The sequence below is a fragment of the Branchiostoma belcheri genome, unplaced genomic scaffold (assembly GCF_001625305.1).
Source record: "Branchiostoma belcheri isolate BF01 breed outbred unplaced genomic scaffold, Haploidv18h27 scaffold21, whole genome shotgun sequence".
Classification (NCBI taxonomy): domain Eukaryota; kingdom Metazoa; phylum Chordata; class Leptocardii; order Amphioxiformes; family Branchiostomatidae; genus Branchiostoma; species Branchiostoma belcheri.
Genome location: NW_017803602.1, coordinates 3,264,567 through 3,282,965, shown reverse-complemented (window position 1 = coordinate 3,282,965; position 18,399 = coordinate 3,264,567). Strand labels below are relative to the sequence as shown.

At 40.8% G+C, this 18,399-nt stretch overlaps 1 protein-coding gene across 1 annotated transcript in view; it reads left to right on the top strand.

The window, feature by feature from the left end:
• Positions 1-18,399, top strand: part of LOC109469817 (X-linked retinitis pigmentosa GTPase regulator-like) — an 84,859-nt gene that overhangs the window by 50,978 nt on the left and 15,482 nt on the right. Inside the window, exon 10 of the mRNA XM_019768528.1 lies at positions 11,533-11,570. Coding sequence (XP_019624087.1) covers positions 11,533-11,570 — 38 coding nt within the window. The remainder of the gene's footprint in view (positions 1-11,532; positions 11,571-18,399) is intronic.

Sequence of the window (18,399 nt, the reverse complement as noted above, 5' to 3'; positions counted from 1 at the left end):
GCTTAAAATATTTGCAGTGCTTTGAATAATGTTTAAATTACTGCTTAGGCCACACCAATTTAATTTGTTGGTTCTCAGATTTTTTTTTCAGAAAAAATGATATGAAGCGACAGGGCAAAAAAAGTAAGTAAAAACAGGTCTAGGCATTCTATTATAGCCCCAAATGCTACGATAGAAGCCATGAAGTCAACATAAAAGGCTGGGTTAATATTCAATTAATTTTGAACTTTTAATCATACCACTTCATTGATAGATGGAAAAACTGTAACAACTAGGAACAAAAGGACTTTCCTCAACTGTTGGGGGCAAGATATGAGTATTTTTAAGTTGATTCAGAACCAGAATGTTTTTTTTTTTGCAAATCAGAAAAAAAGGCAAATCTGAGAACCAATGAATCAAATTGGTGTGGCCTTATGTCAAACTAAAATTAATAAGTTACAAGAAAGTAAGTTTGTCGGAGATAGTATTTTTAAAACATTATAAAATTCTTGAAGCAAAAGCAAAGGCCAAAGTGGTACAGAGTTTCTCAGACTTTCAAGAAGCCAGGAATTCCTTACTGACGAGCTTTTATTAATTTCAAGCCAGAAGCTACAAATAATAACTTCAGCCAGAGTTCTTTCCTCCGACAACTACAACTACTGTTAAGTGCCCCCATGGCAAATATCTATCCATGTGCCTCTTACCTAACTGCCTCAGTATTAATCATGCCAGACAAGGATGAAAAGGTGGCCTGAATAACACAGTACATATGTTACTTATCCAGCAAATAACATCTTCTTAGATTGTTCCATTATGTTTGCATCCCTGTATACATTTGTCAGAACAGATATTGAAATTGATTTCAGAGCAAATATAAACATATCTTTTTCTGTGAAACAGTATTACTCTGAATGTCTTGGTCTTGACAACATAATGTATAGGTGGTTCCCACCTAATCGGTTGTGTATAAGGCATCTTGTCAATAAGTATGACAGGACAAATTGGTACATGTTCGTGAAGTATTTAGCAATATGTTGCCAATATGCATGGCCTTCGCATTGTCATTCACTGGAATATCCAATATATATCAAATGATTGCCATAACATGTTAAAACAACATGCCTGCAAATAGAATCCAAATGTATAACATCCAACCCAGAGCTTGCTCTAAATCTGTATGTGTTACCTATTCTACTTTGAGAGCAGCTCTCAGTACAAAAATTATGAATATGACGTGATACTAATGGTACATGTGTTAGTTGAGGAAGGACATCATGGTAATCAGTGGCTTGGAATTGGATACAGCCTATATGATGATTTTGAAGACTCCTTCATTTCAACTATTTCAAGATTTTGTTGTCGTTGAAGAACATGGTTTGCAGTGGTCAAGCTATGCACTAGATTATCAAATGTCATTCTAAAAACATAAGGTGGCTATATCATTATTCCATGAGGTATTCATGATCAATGGGCACATTTCAAAGGTTTTAAAACCGTGGCAGACCACCTTGCAATCGATAGTGGTATTGTAGTGTTTTATTGAACCTCAACCATTGTAATAATTGAGTTGTTTCCATCATCACACAAAGGTGAAAATGTTAACTTTTGATATAGCTTATGGTGTAGCTTCAAAGGTGTTAAAGCTGTGATCTGCACCACTGGATTCAGATGCTTGTACTTATTCTAACATACATTTTTTAAGAACACCCTTTTCCATGGGAGTCAGACCTTCCACTTTTTGAATGTACTGTAAATTTTGATGTTTTGCTGCACTTTTCAGTTGTCGGTTGTTGCAGTGCTCTGTCATGTCGCTGCTAACACTGCATTGACTTCAATAAAGAACAAATAAAATAAACATATGACATTTTATCATATACTAACTTTAGTTTCAACACCAAATTCAATGGCACCACAAAGTCCTCATGCTGCAAAATTTAAGTGTTACAAACTTAATGGATTTATAATATCATAACCATGGTCTAGTGGAGGTCTGGTAATTCTATATTCAGTCTAGAATTGACTGTGTCCAGAAACTGATTTCCCCTGGCCCACTGAGTGGTATGGCTCAGGGTATGCCATGTGATCTTAAGTGGCATTGCACCTGGGGTAACAATGTTACAGACAGCCATTCAGCACAACCTGGATGATTAATTAGAAGTACATGGTTTTAATGCTATATTGCAGAATTTTCATTGATTTGTGAGTCATGCATGCCAAAAGAGGCAAACTTACTATGCCCTTTGATATATAAGACTCAATAATGTTTCTTAGATAAAGCTGCTCTCGCCTATTAATTGTCCTCCAAGGAAAAGTAAAGGCAAGACTGATGATTCTAGTGCAAGTGAACTTTTACAGCATCTTTGCCATAAAAATATGACTTCAAATGATTTTCTCTTTGCATTTTATTACCTTTCTTGGCGAGCCAATTGCTAACAACTTACTGCACTGTTACTGCCTTGCCCCTTGGCCCCCAGTGCTTGACACCCATCCATCACCAGCGCCAGTCGAGCCCCCTTGACAGAAGGAATCACAGTTGACATTTGACTGCAGCGACTTTGTAGGTCAGGGCACTGGTCAGTACATCTGACCCCTGTTTTCATCAGTGATAAGCCAATGGAAATGGACCCTATGGGGCAGGTGGCTGTAAGGTTGCCAGAGAAGCCCCTGCCTTGCCACAAAAGTTCAGGCACACGGGACCTGTTTCACTGATGGCTCTGTTATAAAATTCTTACTAGCTTCCATAGGCATTCATGCTGTCTGTCAAGGAAGTATTGAAGCTGTCTCCTTTGGAAATGGTATACCTACTGGTGTGGGGAGACAGGTGATTGGACTGTGCCACTCAGAGGAAAGGGGCATATTAGTATAAACAGCCTACATGGGAAGCCTAGATGGATGAGAAATTGTATCAAGTCTGAGAGACCTAATGCAGTTATGTTGTATTTGTACCAACTACAATGTGACAGAGGCAGATACTTGATATAATAGAGTGAAAGGCACCTTGAATCTTTATGCCTTGGACCTAAACAGAGTTAGATAAAAATTAACTGGCAGTGTAAATTGTGTGTGTGGTTTTAGAGCTTCCCAAAATGTAGATTTACTCCATCATAACGATTACGGCCATATTTAATGCCAACGTTTTAGTGCAGCACCTTGTCAATTATTCAACCATAGTGAAGAGGAAATCAACCATATGCTTCCAGATACCTTCCCTCCTAATGCGGATTTATGGGGACGGTGTCCTTTGGAATGTCCTAGGTTGTTGCTTCTGTGTTAGATTTGCTCAGGAACGCAGAATTTCCCAGTGACCTTCTAGTCAACAGAGGTAAAAGTTGAAAGTAATGAGGCGACTTAGGAAAATAGAAATCAGCAAAATTTTATTCTTGTTTGGTTCTGATAAATGTTCTATTGCATTGCAGATGCTGATATACTTTTTTCAGTGATGAATAATTTATATTGGAGCAAGAAGTAACATTGAGAAAGTGTTATATATTTCTGTTAAAAGCTTCATAAAGCTTAGATAGGTATCAAATGTCATACATTCTTTAGGTAAATGACAAGTTTTAAAATTATGCTTACGTACATGATAACAACTAGGATGACCACAATCTAAGATTACAACTTTTAGCACCTCATAAGTGTAAAGTTTCAAAACTTCTGGTGACATGAAGTAAACATAAGATTTTACTTCAGTCATGTCTATATACCTTCTAATGTAGTAACAAACTTAAGGTTATCTAAAAAGTTTTGAGATGTTTCACCCATGCCCCATAACTCATAAAAGTCAATATTGGCAACCTGTCCCCCCCTCCTCCGAAACCTTACCCTTGTTCCCAGGGTCATGTGGGCGGGGCCTGACGTGGGCAGGGGATGGAGAAGGCTGGACCATCTGTTGTCCATGCCTGCTGTCCACCAGATGTCAAAGCGGTGGAACTGACTCCTCCTGATGCCAAGGACCCTGCCAGATCCGGTCGCCAATGGGGCACCAAACAGGGGTTTCACCCACTGCGCCACAAGTGTATCAGTATCAAGGCAACCTGCATTGAACATAAGAAACAGCGACATATACATGTATGTATATACCCTACTCAGGTACAGGCAAACATTTTAGAAGTAGCGAAGATTTAAAAACTTTGGATGCCTTGGAAGAGCCGCTTGTTGTGTTACTTTTCTATTTTTCATGGCGCGGTCTGCGAAACGAGACGGAGTTCGAGACAGATCCACACGGCTGGGATGTCAAAGCTATGATTAATGATGTGTTGCCCGGTGTCTGGCTGCTGGTCCTGACTAAAAATAAAGCAGAGGTTAATGTTGGTTTGCAAAAATGTTGGGCATTTGGGAGAGCTGTCAAGGTCCCTCCTGCCGAGAAGGATTTGTGTATGTGAAGGCTTGCATGTGTTTGCCCACTTGCAGATGTGTTGCAGTAAAGCTTGGCTGTTTCTTCTGCGTTATAGACACCTTACAGGAGAATTTTTAACTAGTCTGATATGTGTTATGGCTCCTGGTATGACCAGACATACCCCTTTTTTGGATGGGACAGATCAGAATGCAACCTGTGAAGTGACAGACACATGCAGCCCGTCCATATCCACCGATGTCTGGTGGAATATGAGGTCCTGTACTGTACACCTGTAAGCCACTCCGCAATGGGTTTCACAGTCTCAAAAACTTTATATGCCAACATTGTTACAAGCTGTCTGATTGGACATTGGCCATTGATTGATTATATGTTGGTAACTCATGATGATTTGCCCGGTCAGAAACTCCAGGCATTGTAAACCTTTTTGGCCTCAAGTCAAATGATAAACAAGGCAATTATTTGGAGATGGCAGACTTCACCCCTTACCTGTACTGCTTTGTGACCCTTCTTCGTCCTGCAAACAAAAAATAGCAGCACTGTAAATTTATTGCATCACTGCATTTTATATACCGGGGATTGCACACAGACAAACAGACAGACATACAGACAGACACACAGTTTAAATTATTCTGACTGTAATACCCCAATAAGGAACTTGAACAGCCATCAGTTCATGACTAGTTTTCAAGCGTACATTTGTCTGTCTGTATCTTCTATAGTTGAAACTCCTCGTAAAACATCAAACCCAAAAGTTATATTGTCGTACAATGTTACTGCTGCCTATGGGGAGTGACTGATCAGCCAAGACTATCTTGCCCTGTCAGATAAGAAGTGACAAGATGCATCTTGTCCAATCAGGCTGTCCCAAGTCAATAATGCTTCAGGCCAACACCTTATTCTACCTGATACCAAGGTGTCCTTTACTACATACTCCTTATCTCGACTTCGGACTGCTACTAATCGATACCTGAAGTGGAATGGCACTAGCTCAAATCAGACAAAATTTTCACAATCTCAACCACAGGTTTGTTTTCCCTGAAAACTTTTTATGGAGATCTTCCAAACATTCAAACACTCACGCTGTATATTACACCCTCAGGTTTGCCAAGACCATTATGAATGTGTCACCTTATGATGAAGTGCCTTCTTATAGGGTTCTTTTTAAGACCAACTTGTGTCTACCACTTTTTCTAAAGAATGTGTTTTAAAGTGACTGAAGGCACAGATAGCATTCTTGGTGGCCTTGCTCCAGAACTCTTTAATTTCCGAGTTTGACTTGTAGCACAGTCGCCATGGCAACGTGGGGAGAAATAATGTCCGACATCAGAGCGCTAAGGCAAGGCTCACCCCACTGTGTACAAATGACAACAATTTGTCACCTAGAAGTGATCACGGCAAAGTACTCCTGCCTGCTCCTCCATCGTGGAGATGTCACTGGTGGCAGGGCCGCGTCATATTCAGGTGATATCACCGCCGAGCAGCTGGACTCAAATGTCGACAACTCCGCACCGCAGATACAGCTGGCTGAATATTACCATCCTGAGGCGATCCTTAATGCATCTAGTTTGTAGATATATATTTTCTATCTGAACTTTTAATACCTGCGCCCGAGAAGACAAATGATGGTGACGCGGAGCCGGTGGCAGGTATTATCTCCAGCGAGCAAAATGCCTGGGACATTAGCTTGTGGCAGGTGAAGCAAAGTGTCTGTGACTTGGTGTTGGAGATACGTTTCATGACATGTACCCTGACAGTATATTATTCCCCCAGGCAATTCTGGGTGGGTTCCATACAGTCATTTGTTTCAATGTGCTCTGTCAAAAAGGTGTTGGGTGGAGGGTGGTATAGGCTACAGGTGCATGTTCATAATCTGTACAAACACAATCTGTGACCTCCTTGCTCTTTACTTTTCCACTTGTGTTGAACGTATTTGGCCGTGGGTTATTTTTTCCCTAAGTGTGGCTGCTATCTCTGTTTTCAACATGGAGAAATCGATGCTGCCGGGGCTAAAGGTTGTATCTCTGCTTTGATCTGATCAAAGAGTGGTGACACTCAGGACTGACATGGCTGACTTTATTGCCTTTTTCCTACATGATGCCTCCTTGAGGCAAGCCGTGGCATATCTCTCTAATGCCACTGGTGTGACCGTATCTTCCTGGCACAACTTTGGAAAATCCATCTTTGGTAAATGCTGCTATCTTACCAGTAATCTGTGATTAAATGTAGTAGCTACACATGAAACAGCTAGTATTGTAGTATTGCTTTCACTTTTTAGTGATACACCATTACTTTTGTAAACTAACCTTCACAGCCAACTTCTTGATAGCAATAAATATACATACAAGATATGTCTTTTTGGTCCTATTGTGTATTGCTGGCTGATTTCTTTAGATTGTTGTGATACAGGTAATCAGAAATTAATTTCAAGAAAACTTACTACTTGATATTATTTCATAATTATCATGTCATATTTTTTTATTCACTAGCTATCAAAATCAGTTGTGACATTATTTCTTATATAACATCTGAATTTTGTTATGGTACCTTGCCAACTAGAATCTTTCAAGCTATACTAAAAGCGTCAAGGACAGGTGACATTCATTCTATAAAATGTTACTTTATTGTGTACCATTCCATTCATCCCATATTGCCTAGCAACGCATAACAAGGATTAAGTGGTTCTACTAAGTCACAACTACCCTTACGCAAAAGTAGTGGTGCCAGAGAAATCTTGACATTCTCAATATTCAGGCGGTCCACTGTTGACATTCAGGTAATAGCAGTGAGCTTACTCTTGTCCACAATACGCATTGTAACTTATACCCCCAGCCTAACTTGTGATCTTGTAGTATTAGATAAGTCTGTTGCTTTTCTTTCCACTGCTTTGCCCCCAAACACCAAGTAGGTTAGAACAGAGTACGGCAGATTGAGAGATTAAAGATCTGAGCTATTTGCCCTGTGGCAGTAGGGAAGGCAAACCTTGTTCTGCTACATGATACCGTAGCTCCTCCGGCGTAATCAATATAGCAGGGGGCAGTGTCTGAACCGGCATTGGTTATCAGCGCAAAATGTCCGTGACATTTGTGTCATGTAGCCGTGACATTAGCCCCTTCTCCGCAGGTAATGCCTCACCTGTGCGTGCTGTGTCACACGATACGGCCACAAACGCTCATCACACCCAGGCAAAATCAATAATGTCACAACCTAGTGTTGCTGGAGGCTCTGGGAGGACAGGTCCAGAGAACTGGCTTTGGTTGTGGGCTGTCAGTTGACAGATACCTGGTCTTAAACTGTCAGCGAGGTAGGCCAGAGCTGCAAATTCAATTTCCTCTGCAGATTCAGCTTGTACAAAGGAGCTCGGCCTAACTTCACAATATTTTTGGCAGAAAATGGGAGAGGTTGACAAGGTCCCCTCCTGCACAAAGGACAGGCCACTGCCATGAAACATGATTTCCACATTTGATGGCAGTTTGTGTCGTCTGATAAATCACTTTATTTTCATTTTCTAAGTCTGTATTGGAACTGAGAAGGTCATATATGATCATGGCAATCTACCGGCCAAAGAATAGGGCAGCACAAAAATGTAGCCTGAAAGTTGTGGCAAAAGAAAATAAAAAAAAAAATATCGCTCATAACCTACTATTTTACTGTCATTCTTTTATTCCTGAACATGGGCCTTTAAAAGGAAATACTGTATCAAATAGGTTTGATACTCATAAGGTCCACAAGAAAAGCCTAGGTAAATCATTATTATATGGAAGGTTTATGTGTATTTTTGTTGGTGCCAGAGCTAACATTTGTAAACATGTGGATAAATTATGACTTTGCAAAAGTTTTCAAGTTTTTGTTAAGAACATCTGCAGCAATGTAATGGTATCATAGTTCAGAGAAACCCAGTGTAGTACAAAATATGAATAGTATGGGAGTTAAAGGGTGGGTCATGAAGCTACTTTTTTATTCTGTTGGTGTTGATCAGTTTTATGATATTGCCCTGACTGATTTCTTTTGCTGTCCCTGTTGATTTTCGTCATAATTATACCAAAATTAATGCACAACTTATATTTTTCTATCAGAACGTCATCATATCGAATCACTTCCAAAGCACATGTCATGCATTCTCCCCCCCCCACCCACACACACATAAAATTGAATTTTCAGAGCAACTGAATCAAACTGACAGTATACTTCAGACGCTGGAGAATTCACAAAGCTCCAAGTTTGCAATTCTGGCACATACACATCAAAATGAGATTGATGATTCCATGCTTCAGTTCCTCTGTTGGTCAGAGATAAGGCAAGCCCTTCCTGGCAAAGTGATGTCAGAGCCATGGCAGAAAAGGTAGCCTTGTCATGTTGACTGTATGTCACCATCTTTACTTTAGCAAAGCATGGATGACATGCCCAGGCCATTTGCTACAGACATGTCATGTATGGAAAGCCCTCTACTCTCACCTGTCCTAACCCATGAATGTCACAGGTACAGGGGCAGTGCCACTGCCATTCTGACAGGTGGTTCAGAAAAAAAAGGTTAGAATGAAGCACCTTCGCACCATGTCAGTAAATCTAAAGCCAGCTTAAACATGACTGTGGCAAATTATAGATGTTTACAAGGTCCACTTTCCACCAGACAGCGACCATTGTGTGAACAAAATTGAATTTGTGTGACCCTTAATTTCATAACTGGAATATGTTTCACAATGTTTTAAAAGTATGATTTGAAACATTTATTACGTAACAAAAAACATGCAATGTCAAGAATTGTTTTAGTATATGAAACTTGTTATGTGATCTGGTCACTCTGTGGTTGCAGCCTCTGGTGGAAAGGGGCTGTAATGTTAGCAAAGACCAAGTTTGTTGACTGCAACTAGGAAAGGACAAGTACAGTATTCCTAGAATTGCAAGAGTAGTTCTGTAACCATCTGAGCACAAGTGTTTAGAGGTTGTGAAAAATGTCAGCGGAATCATGTTACCTTGAGTTTGGTTCACTGTGGTGTTTGTGTCATTTAGAAACAGTGAGGTAGAGGGACCATGTCAGAACCTCAGGTGGTGTAGGAGGAATTAAAAGATCATACACTCAAGACATTCTGCTGACTGTCTCTGTGTCTAAAATGCAACTATGCCAACAACATATTATTGCATACCGTGTTAGTTTGAAGAGCTAGGGCTGCTACTCTCTGCCTTGCACAGGTTAATGGAGTTTTAAAGATTTTTTCCCCCAGTTGTTGGAAGAAGACATGAAAATGGACATTTGGCCTTTGGAATTATGTCCTTGTTTACATGTGTTCCAAACTTTTACTGTTTCTGTTCCTGTAAAGGAGATGTGTTGGCTAAGTGTTCACTGAAGCATTTTATTGTAAGATGGGTGGTATAAAGTATGGTAACTTTTCTTTGACAGCAAAGTCAGACCAAGTACCAAACAAAAGATTGTAGGAGGTCAATGGAAATGATTTCCTCCAACACTCTACCACATTCCCTTTATCGTCACATCGCAATGCTTGCTTATCACTAGGTAGCCGGTCTCAAAGTTCAATGTTAACACATACCAGACCCTGTGGAAGGCTTCTATGGAAACCTTTTGCTAGCCAACGTCAACCTGTATTGTCTCCTGAAGGGAACACATTGCCCGGGTTTCCACCCTCCAAAGGGGTGTGTGTACAAACTTCTCATTCATCCACAGTGGTCCACCACTTCTGCTGGGGACAAAAAAGTTGGGAACTTTTTATTCAGGAAGTCAGAAACCTGTCCCGTATTTGCATTTTCGGGGCACAACAAAGCATGCCAGGGTGCAGCAAGGGCAGTGTTCTATCAGCGTGCTCTTGACACTCGATCAATAAGGGAGGTTGGGGTGGAAAAGGGCAAGGCTGATGGATAAAGGTATCCTTGGTGTAGGGTGGTTGTTGGGGGCTGTGGAGTACAGATAACCAGCAGAACAGCTGTCTCCAGGCTCTGTCCTATGCCAGTCACACATACAGACTAACAGCAAACTCATCACTCATAATGTTGGCAGATAAAAGTCCCAGGATAACTTCCGATTTGTTCGTCTTTTATGTTTCTCAAAACCAATGCGAGCAGACGTAAAATACTCTTTCTTGGTGCAGGTCTTCAGGCTATGATCGAAGTCTTCACACATATTCACACATGAAGAAAAATACTGTTAGAATCTGTTTCTATTCATCATAAATGCAAAATTCAAGTCTAAATATGATTACCTTTTACTAAGTCAACATTGTAAGTTAAAGATGCCTGGGAAATTCTATTACATTAACCTAGCCAGCAAAGTAACTTCATAACTAATGCTATTTGCAAGGCAATGATGTGAGGTAGGCAAGTTAGGCAGTTGTGCCAACAGAGGCATCTAAGAGGCAGTTTCCCCACACTTAACTGATCTATCGTGGGTCTAAAGGCAGATTACAACTACAAGCTAAGTTACATGATTATGTAATGTCTCATGGCATATAACACAGACCACCCTTGCTTGCCATGCTATATGGTGTACCAAACTGATTAAATAGTCAGTGCCCCTCTCAGTTTCCCCAGCCACTCCCAGCCCTTCACTCCATCCTTCAAGAGGGTTCATCCAATTGTTAGCAGCACCTGGGTCCCGCCATTCTAAGCCCAGTGCTAGTCTTTGCTGTAATAAACTGTAACCTAATGAGAAGACATGACACAGCGGGACAGCCAGAGATCTGCCACACAGTTTTGAACTTGTGACAGGAAAAGTAGAATGTATGACACGTAGCATCCGTAGCTCCCTAATTCCCCCACAAGGAAGTGTGGGGAAGAGAAATGCCTTCGCTATTACAGGACCATCCGTAATCCTGAACCATCCGAGAACGGCCATGGAAAACAAGATTATTGATGAAAATCTTATAATGCATCTGTTTCACACTTAGGTTTGTTAATTGGGTTCCCCAGGAATTAGGGTTGTTCATCATGTGATTGATTCGGTGGGTGGCATGTGTATGGAGGTGACTCTGGTGACAAATGTTCCTGCAGGGATGACTTTGTGCCACTGCTACATCCATCCCTGCCACTGCCTTTGCCCAAGCACAGATTTACCATCTAAGAGAGGTCCTAACCTCTGGCAGTAATATGTCTTTATTTGCCGATAAAGCTACTTTGTTTTTCCCCGCAATATGTGTATGGTAAATCCTCCAAATGTGGTACTAAACTGAACTTTTCTCCCTCCTCTACAGCAAATGGGAACGTGTACTCGTGGGGCGTCGGCACAGAGGTAGGACACTAGCTCACTCTTACTCCCTGCTATGCCCCTTGAGCACACAAATGCGGAAAATAGTCTTAATAACCTAAATGGCTTGCTCAGTGCTGCAGATTGGTAGCTGCTAGGATGATAAATGAAGGAACAGCAAGGGAGACAACTGGGATGAAGGCCTGAATAAAACACTGGGAGGAAAGTATCTCTTATCTATCATGTTCTGGAGGGCTGCATGGTTGGTTGGTAGGTAGGCGGGACAGATGGCCAGATGGATGAATGGACGACTGGCTGTCTGCCTGGTTGTGTGGTTGACTGGCTGTCTGGTGGGATGACTGGTTTACTGCCCTGCTCACTGGCTGACTAGTCAGCTGCAAAGTTGTTTAGTTGGTTAGTTAGTAGGACAAATAGCTGGATGGTTGGCTGCCCGGTCCGTTGGTTGACAGTTGAAGTGTTGAGGCGACTAGTTGCTCAATCACTAGTTGGGAATGATAAATACCAGAAGAAAGTAAAGATGTTACGTCTTGAGAAACTTCCTAGATAAAACTTGAACTTGTAAATTTGTGTTCTTGTGACATACGTGTTACAAGAAACTGAGATGCCTCCAGGTCTCAATCCTCCCATTTACCAGCTTTTTAAGCCATCAAAATGATAGGAATTGATTGATTGCACATGTTGTAAGTACACTTCCCCAGTACATTATCATCAATTCATCCCATTGAAGTGGACTGTTATCCTGTTATCTTACAACCTCCTTCCACTACCTTGAACTGCCTCTCAGTGATGCCCCGGGCTGTCCTAAACTTCGCTGTAATTTGGAGATGACGGATTTGGGATGAACTTGCTTCTTGCACACCTGTTGTAAGTTTCGGTGCCCAATGGTCTCCTCGCACGAAGTTGAGTGGCCCAAAGACATGTTACTTCAATTGCAACTTGTTTTATTGCCAAGTGGCGCAGCAGCAAAACGGAGTTGTGAGCTTAGTTGGAGTAGTTAGATTGCGTCCTTGTCTTCCAGGGATATCACTTTACAAATACGCACACTTTCAGAGGGTGGAGGAAAACTTAACTCCTTTATCCCTCCAGGGATATCCTAGTGGCAAATTTGTCTGTGCACCCAAACCTTGACAAGTCCCTTTAGCTCGCAGGCTTTCTAAGCATTACACAGCCACACATAATTGTAATACCTCCTGTCCCTTTTGCCCCATCCCTTTCTCACTGCTGGTTGGGGGGATTTCTGCCGAATTAGACTTCTGATAATGATACAGTTCTGTAGGAGGCTGTTCCTTTTCCTCCAAGGCACCAGGCAATGTCACATCTTATTCTGTTTCTATTATGTTTTCCGTTAAGAAGAAGAATTGCCTTGAAGTTAGACGGCAAATCCTTTCAAGGGATGGAAAGCACTTACTTGCACGGTTAGGTAAGGGTAGCGCAAATACCTGGTTGGGCCATTTTGAATACCCTCAAAACCTTCCTGGTCCCAGGGGGGAGGGGACAGCTTCTTACCTGCACAAACTAAATGGCTCTCGCAGCTCTGGCTTCTACTTACACTTAGAACGAACTCTTACATGTCATCAATCACCTGCTCTCCTCTGCAGCCTCTGCATCGAGATGGCTTCTGGAAATGTAGATCTGATGGCTCCCTGATTCTCTCCCTCCTACAAAATATGTAGCTTGGAGGCAACAAGCAATTGAGTGAGAGTTTTAGATTCACATTTAGCACACAGATTCAAGCTACTCCTCCCAGCTTCCTTCTCTTATTACTGGATTGCACAGCTTCCTTCTCTTATTACAATGGTACAGTAACTGTAATATCTATTCTAACAAGTTAGGCACTTGATACTTTGATTCCCGAGAACATATTTCATTAGATGTTGATTGCGACCAAATTTGAATTTGTATGACCCTTGATTTTATAATTGGAAGAAGATGCACAATATGGCAATGTAGTTGAAAAGGCAACAAAATACACAAAACTTTTAAAAAATTTTCTTTGTCAATAAAATTCATTGAGCATTCAGTTAAATAATTGGTCACTCAATGGTTGCTCAATGGTTGCACAGCCTTCGCAGCCTCTTGTGGACATTGGAAAGGGTGATACAAAACAGCAGCATGTGTCTACAGCCACTTTACCTCTAATGTTGTGATATAGCTTAGTAGCAATTGCTGTCATATTACTAAGTATACATACCTGTAGTGGACATCTTTTTATGTTGTTCATGAAGAAATTTAGCTCATGGATGATGATCTGAAGAACATTGACTCCATAATTTGATTAAGATATTTCTCAGGGAGCTTCATTGACATTGACCCCACCATGACCACTTTCAACATCTAAATAAGATATTATTGTTTGCACATCTTAGGCTTTGTTAAGATGGCTTCCTTTGTGAATCTCAGGGTCTTTTGATAACCCTTAAGGAGTTAAGGTCATCGGCAACCTATTTTTCAGATAAGATTATCATTTGCCTTTGAACATGGAACAAAACCGTGGATGAAAAGATGCTGGCAACGGTCCTTCTCTACCAGAGGTAATTGATTAAATAAGTTGGTGGCTTACCATAGAGTTTGTTCAGACTAAGTGGATTTGCTTTCTTGTTCTGTTGTGAGTTTGTAGGTCCTTGAAAAGGGGACTGAATGCATGCAAACTGTTAGATTGTGGTCTCATCAAATCTAGGCACAGAAGTAGGATTTACCTCCGTTGGTGCATAAACTGATCCAGCAAGATCAGCAGCAAAGTTGTTTGAATCCTTTCCACCCGTCCCTTCACTATAATGAGTGCCCTAACTATATGGTGATGAAATATTCCCCCATATCACATGCTGGTTGGATCAATCTTTCACTCCTAATTTTCTTCTTGTTTTGTCCCTTTGTAATGACTGATCAAAAGAGGACTCTGTAGCTGGGGACCTGGGGAGAAGTGGACTTAGAGTGCCACTCCAATCAACGGCACAAAAATCAATCTTTATTTCCGAGCTTGTTGTTTCTTTGTCGGTTGCCAAGTTACTGATCACGGGACGTGAACTTCAGCTGGCTTACTCAGGAGGAAGCATTCACTAATAATGACCCGCAGGAACCGTTAGAAGCCACAACTCCACACAAACGCTGCTTCCATGAATCACAGCAGCCACAGGAGGCTCAAGCAAAACTTTGTCGGCACAGGAATCCATTATTTAACAGCCCTATGAATACATATTGAATGTTACCTTTGAAAGTCCCCCTCCGTACTGACTCAATTTTCCAGTCCACAAATTTCAGCTCTGTGAAAGACACTGAAGCCAGGAAGTCGCCGTTTAAAGAAAATTAAATTTGACTCTTCGAAGGCATGTGCAATGGCATGTACAAATGAGCCGACTTAAACTTCCTTGAAAGTACCCTTTTCAACATTACCTAAGCTATCTCCAGTTCTGCACTGCTACAAATGATGTCTTATTGCAGAGAAAGGTTGGAGTGGATGAGGGTAACCTTCTGGCATATGGGCATGGAGTCAATCATTATGTGATGTCTTATGAGATACAAGGTCTGAGGTCTGGCAGGATCTGGTATGAAGGTGGCTATGGTCAAGTGAAGAGATATTTCTTAATTGTCAGGACCTGCTGAACAGATATTGTGTATGATGGTATGGGAGAGACCAGTCAGAACATACCATGCAGTACTTCATGAGGCATACTCATTCCCAACTAACAGGGCAAAATATCACTTATCAATCAAATAAAGAATAGCATGTCCTATCAGGATGTAGGATTATTGGATAGGAAGTATTTACGATAGAATGTAGCTCTGTAATGCTGGTTTGGAACCAGGGCCCAAAGAAGAAACTTATCGCACTGGATTAAAAGCAAGATTTAGGAAGTCTTCTTAATTTGTCTTGAGGTCTTCCGCTGCACTCATTCATCAAGCACTTAATTTTTGTCCAAGGAAGAAAAGCTGGCACAATGGTAAGGTCTGTACATAGTGGCAGTTAAATTAAGTCTAGGACAGGATTTCACCACCTGATCCCACCCTGCTGAAAAATGGAGGGGAGGAAGCGGGCAAAATTAAAAGTTGGAGAGAGGGAGAACCCTTGTCCTAATGAATTGCCATCATTCAATGTAGTAAGTAAGAGGTTTGTTACATGTAAGCAGGGAGGGTTGGAGCTCATAAGGAATGGACTAGGAGAACCAAACCAAAACCAATTTCTTCCCTAGACTCTGGGGAAAATAAATACCTAGCTCCAGTCAGGGACATCCACTTAGAGGCACACCTCAAACATGTTAAAGAACCCACCACACTTATCAGAAAGAGGAACAGTTGATCATGGCGTGAGTGGTTTGAACTGTAGTCTCTGGGTTGACATCTTGAGATGGTGATAGGTACCTGTTATGTAAATCCTTCCACCATTTTGGTAAATGTCAATAAATAAAGATAAGTGAATAATGAATAGTGGGGAGGATGTGTGCACGAAAATGAGGAAATTGCAAACAGAACTTAAGACATCAAAATTAGCAGAAAAATTGGTTGAAAAATGTCAAATAATGAATGAGTTAATATGAAAAATTGAAAGTTCTGCCCACATTTTAAACACACACATTGACCCCTCTCAAGTCTTCTTGGTTCATCCCTAATTCTTCAAAGTTGATTGGGTAAGGTGTGATGTAACATGTTTTCTTCCTAAATTGAACCCATCCTCTATAAGATACTTAAAGGGATATAGTTCAGAAGTACCATGACCTCTGACACATACTACAATTAAGAGGATATTAATACCGCCTGTGTCACTGTTTGGTACTGATAACAATTAAGTCTTGGTATTATCACTAGTCTGGTAGATTATCTAAAATATAGGGAATTTCAAATGACTGTTGACTGGAATAATGCACCAAAGCTTGGAAGTGTGTGTAGTTAATACTTAAATCTCCCAGTGTCAGGGCCGATTAGAAGTGGGTTTTATAATCTAGCCTGAACCCCAGCAGGGTTAATGTATAGGTCAATGGGAAAAATCCAAGGATCCCACAAACAGAGGCCACAATGGCCAGGTGGTCTACCAAGCTTCACTTGTTAAGGGACACATTCGGAAACACTGTAGAATGCAGTATATTAGTGTTTTCTCAGTAGTAATTAGATTCAAACAATGAAGTAGAGAAAAGTAATGAGGAGAAAAGATATTAACAAGGTTGCTGGCACCAAGCTGTTGTCAACAGTAATACAAAATATGAGAAATATCACAGACATCAGTATAAGTTACGTAAAGACTCTCTGAGAAATTGTTTATTACTTGTTTATTTGTTAGAAGTGTCCAGAAATATAGGACTGGTACGTGTTAGACTGGATGGCTGAGTTGTGAAATGGCTCAAATAAAACTGCTAAGTTTCATGCGAATGTAGGAAATTTTCATTGACTTTGAAAGTTTGATTGTCATTTGAAAAGTTACGTTCCTGCTATTGTGTTATACACATTATTTTATGTAATGACTCCATAGCCCTATACAACAAAGAACTGACGTATCACTAGTTTTATTTTTCCTAAACCTCATCTGTATATAGTTTTTTGCTTGGTACAAATTCTTTATGTATTATACTGTATATGAGGGTGTGTATATAGTGTTTGTTTTGCCTTTGTAACTTTTTTTTTCTGTACGCAAACTCTTTCAATTCAGGGATTCTCATCCCTGCTGCAAGGTTTGCTTTTTGGTGTTGAAATAAATAAATATGAACCATGAAATAAATAGATATGAACCATGATAGTTATTCTTTGTTGCCAGCTCAGGCATAGACATATTTTGGGGGATTGGTACAGTAGTGGACCTACCCTAAAAATTCAGATGCACAGAAAGAGAGAAAAATAGAAAGAGGAGAATGTTAGCAAAACTTACTTACTACCCTACCTGCCTAACTTAATTCTGTATTCTATACCTAATTCTACACAAGTAATACAACAAAAGTTTTATTACTCCGTGAAGGAGGTCAGGACCTCCGGACGGAGTGTTGTAATCGGCTGATTTTTCATGTTCGCAGTCAAAACACTGGGTTCTCTTTGTGTAATCGGCACGCAATTTTATACGCCGTCTGCGGGCATGCCCGTGTTGATGCACGAATGTGTATTTTTGCCGTTGCTGCTTTCGCGGTCAATGTAATATCGCAGACGCACCCCTACAATTACGAGGCGAATTGGAATGGTCCAGAAAAACGCGTTGTTTGGAATAGCAGTGGGGTTCAAAAAAGTTCATGCAGATACGGGGTGGTTTTTATAAGTGGTTCCAGATGTTTTTGCCCATGGTTAAGAGATGCCAAGTTTTTTGGAAGCTGTTCGCAGCCAAAACCGTACGTCGCATTTCTGTGTAATTTCGCATGTGGTGTTGCATTATGTCCGGGATGATGCACGTCTTTTTATTTTTACCGTAGCTGTTTTGATATTGGAGTAAATGCTTATTTTCGAAACATCCCCATTTCTTTGAAATGGTTTCGTCCGTTTATGCAACTGTTACTGCGCTAATGACGACCAGTCGCGCTGTCCTGATACACCGCGAATGTGCGAGTGTTCCCTGTAGACAGTCCCGGGAGTCATTTTTTTCCGCACATTCCAGGAGCCAAACCAAAATACGTTCATGAACCGAGTCCAAAAAACCGAAACGTGAAAATCGGATGATCGGACCTGATGTACATTTCTCTTTCTATAGATTGTACACACAATACACACATCTTTAGATAATCTGGCCATGGCAGGTTAAAAAAAAGTAACCCTGAATCATACTAGATTAGCGTAAATGCATGTTAATGCGTTCAAAACAAGAAAAAAATTGTTTCCGGGTATTAATCTCTTGAATCACGGCGCTGAATATTGACGCAAAATATTTCGGGCATCGCGCGCCTTCCCG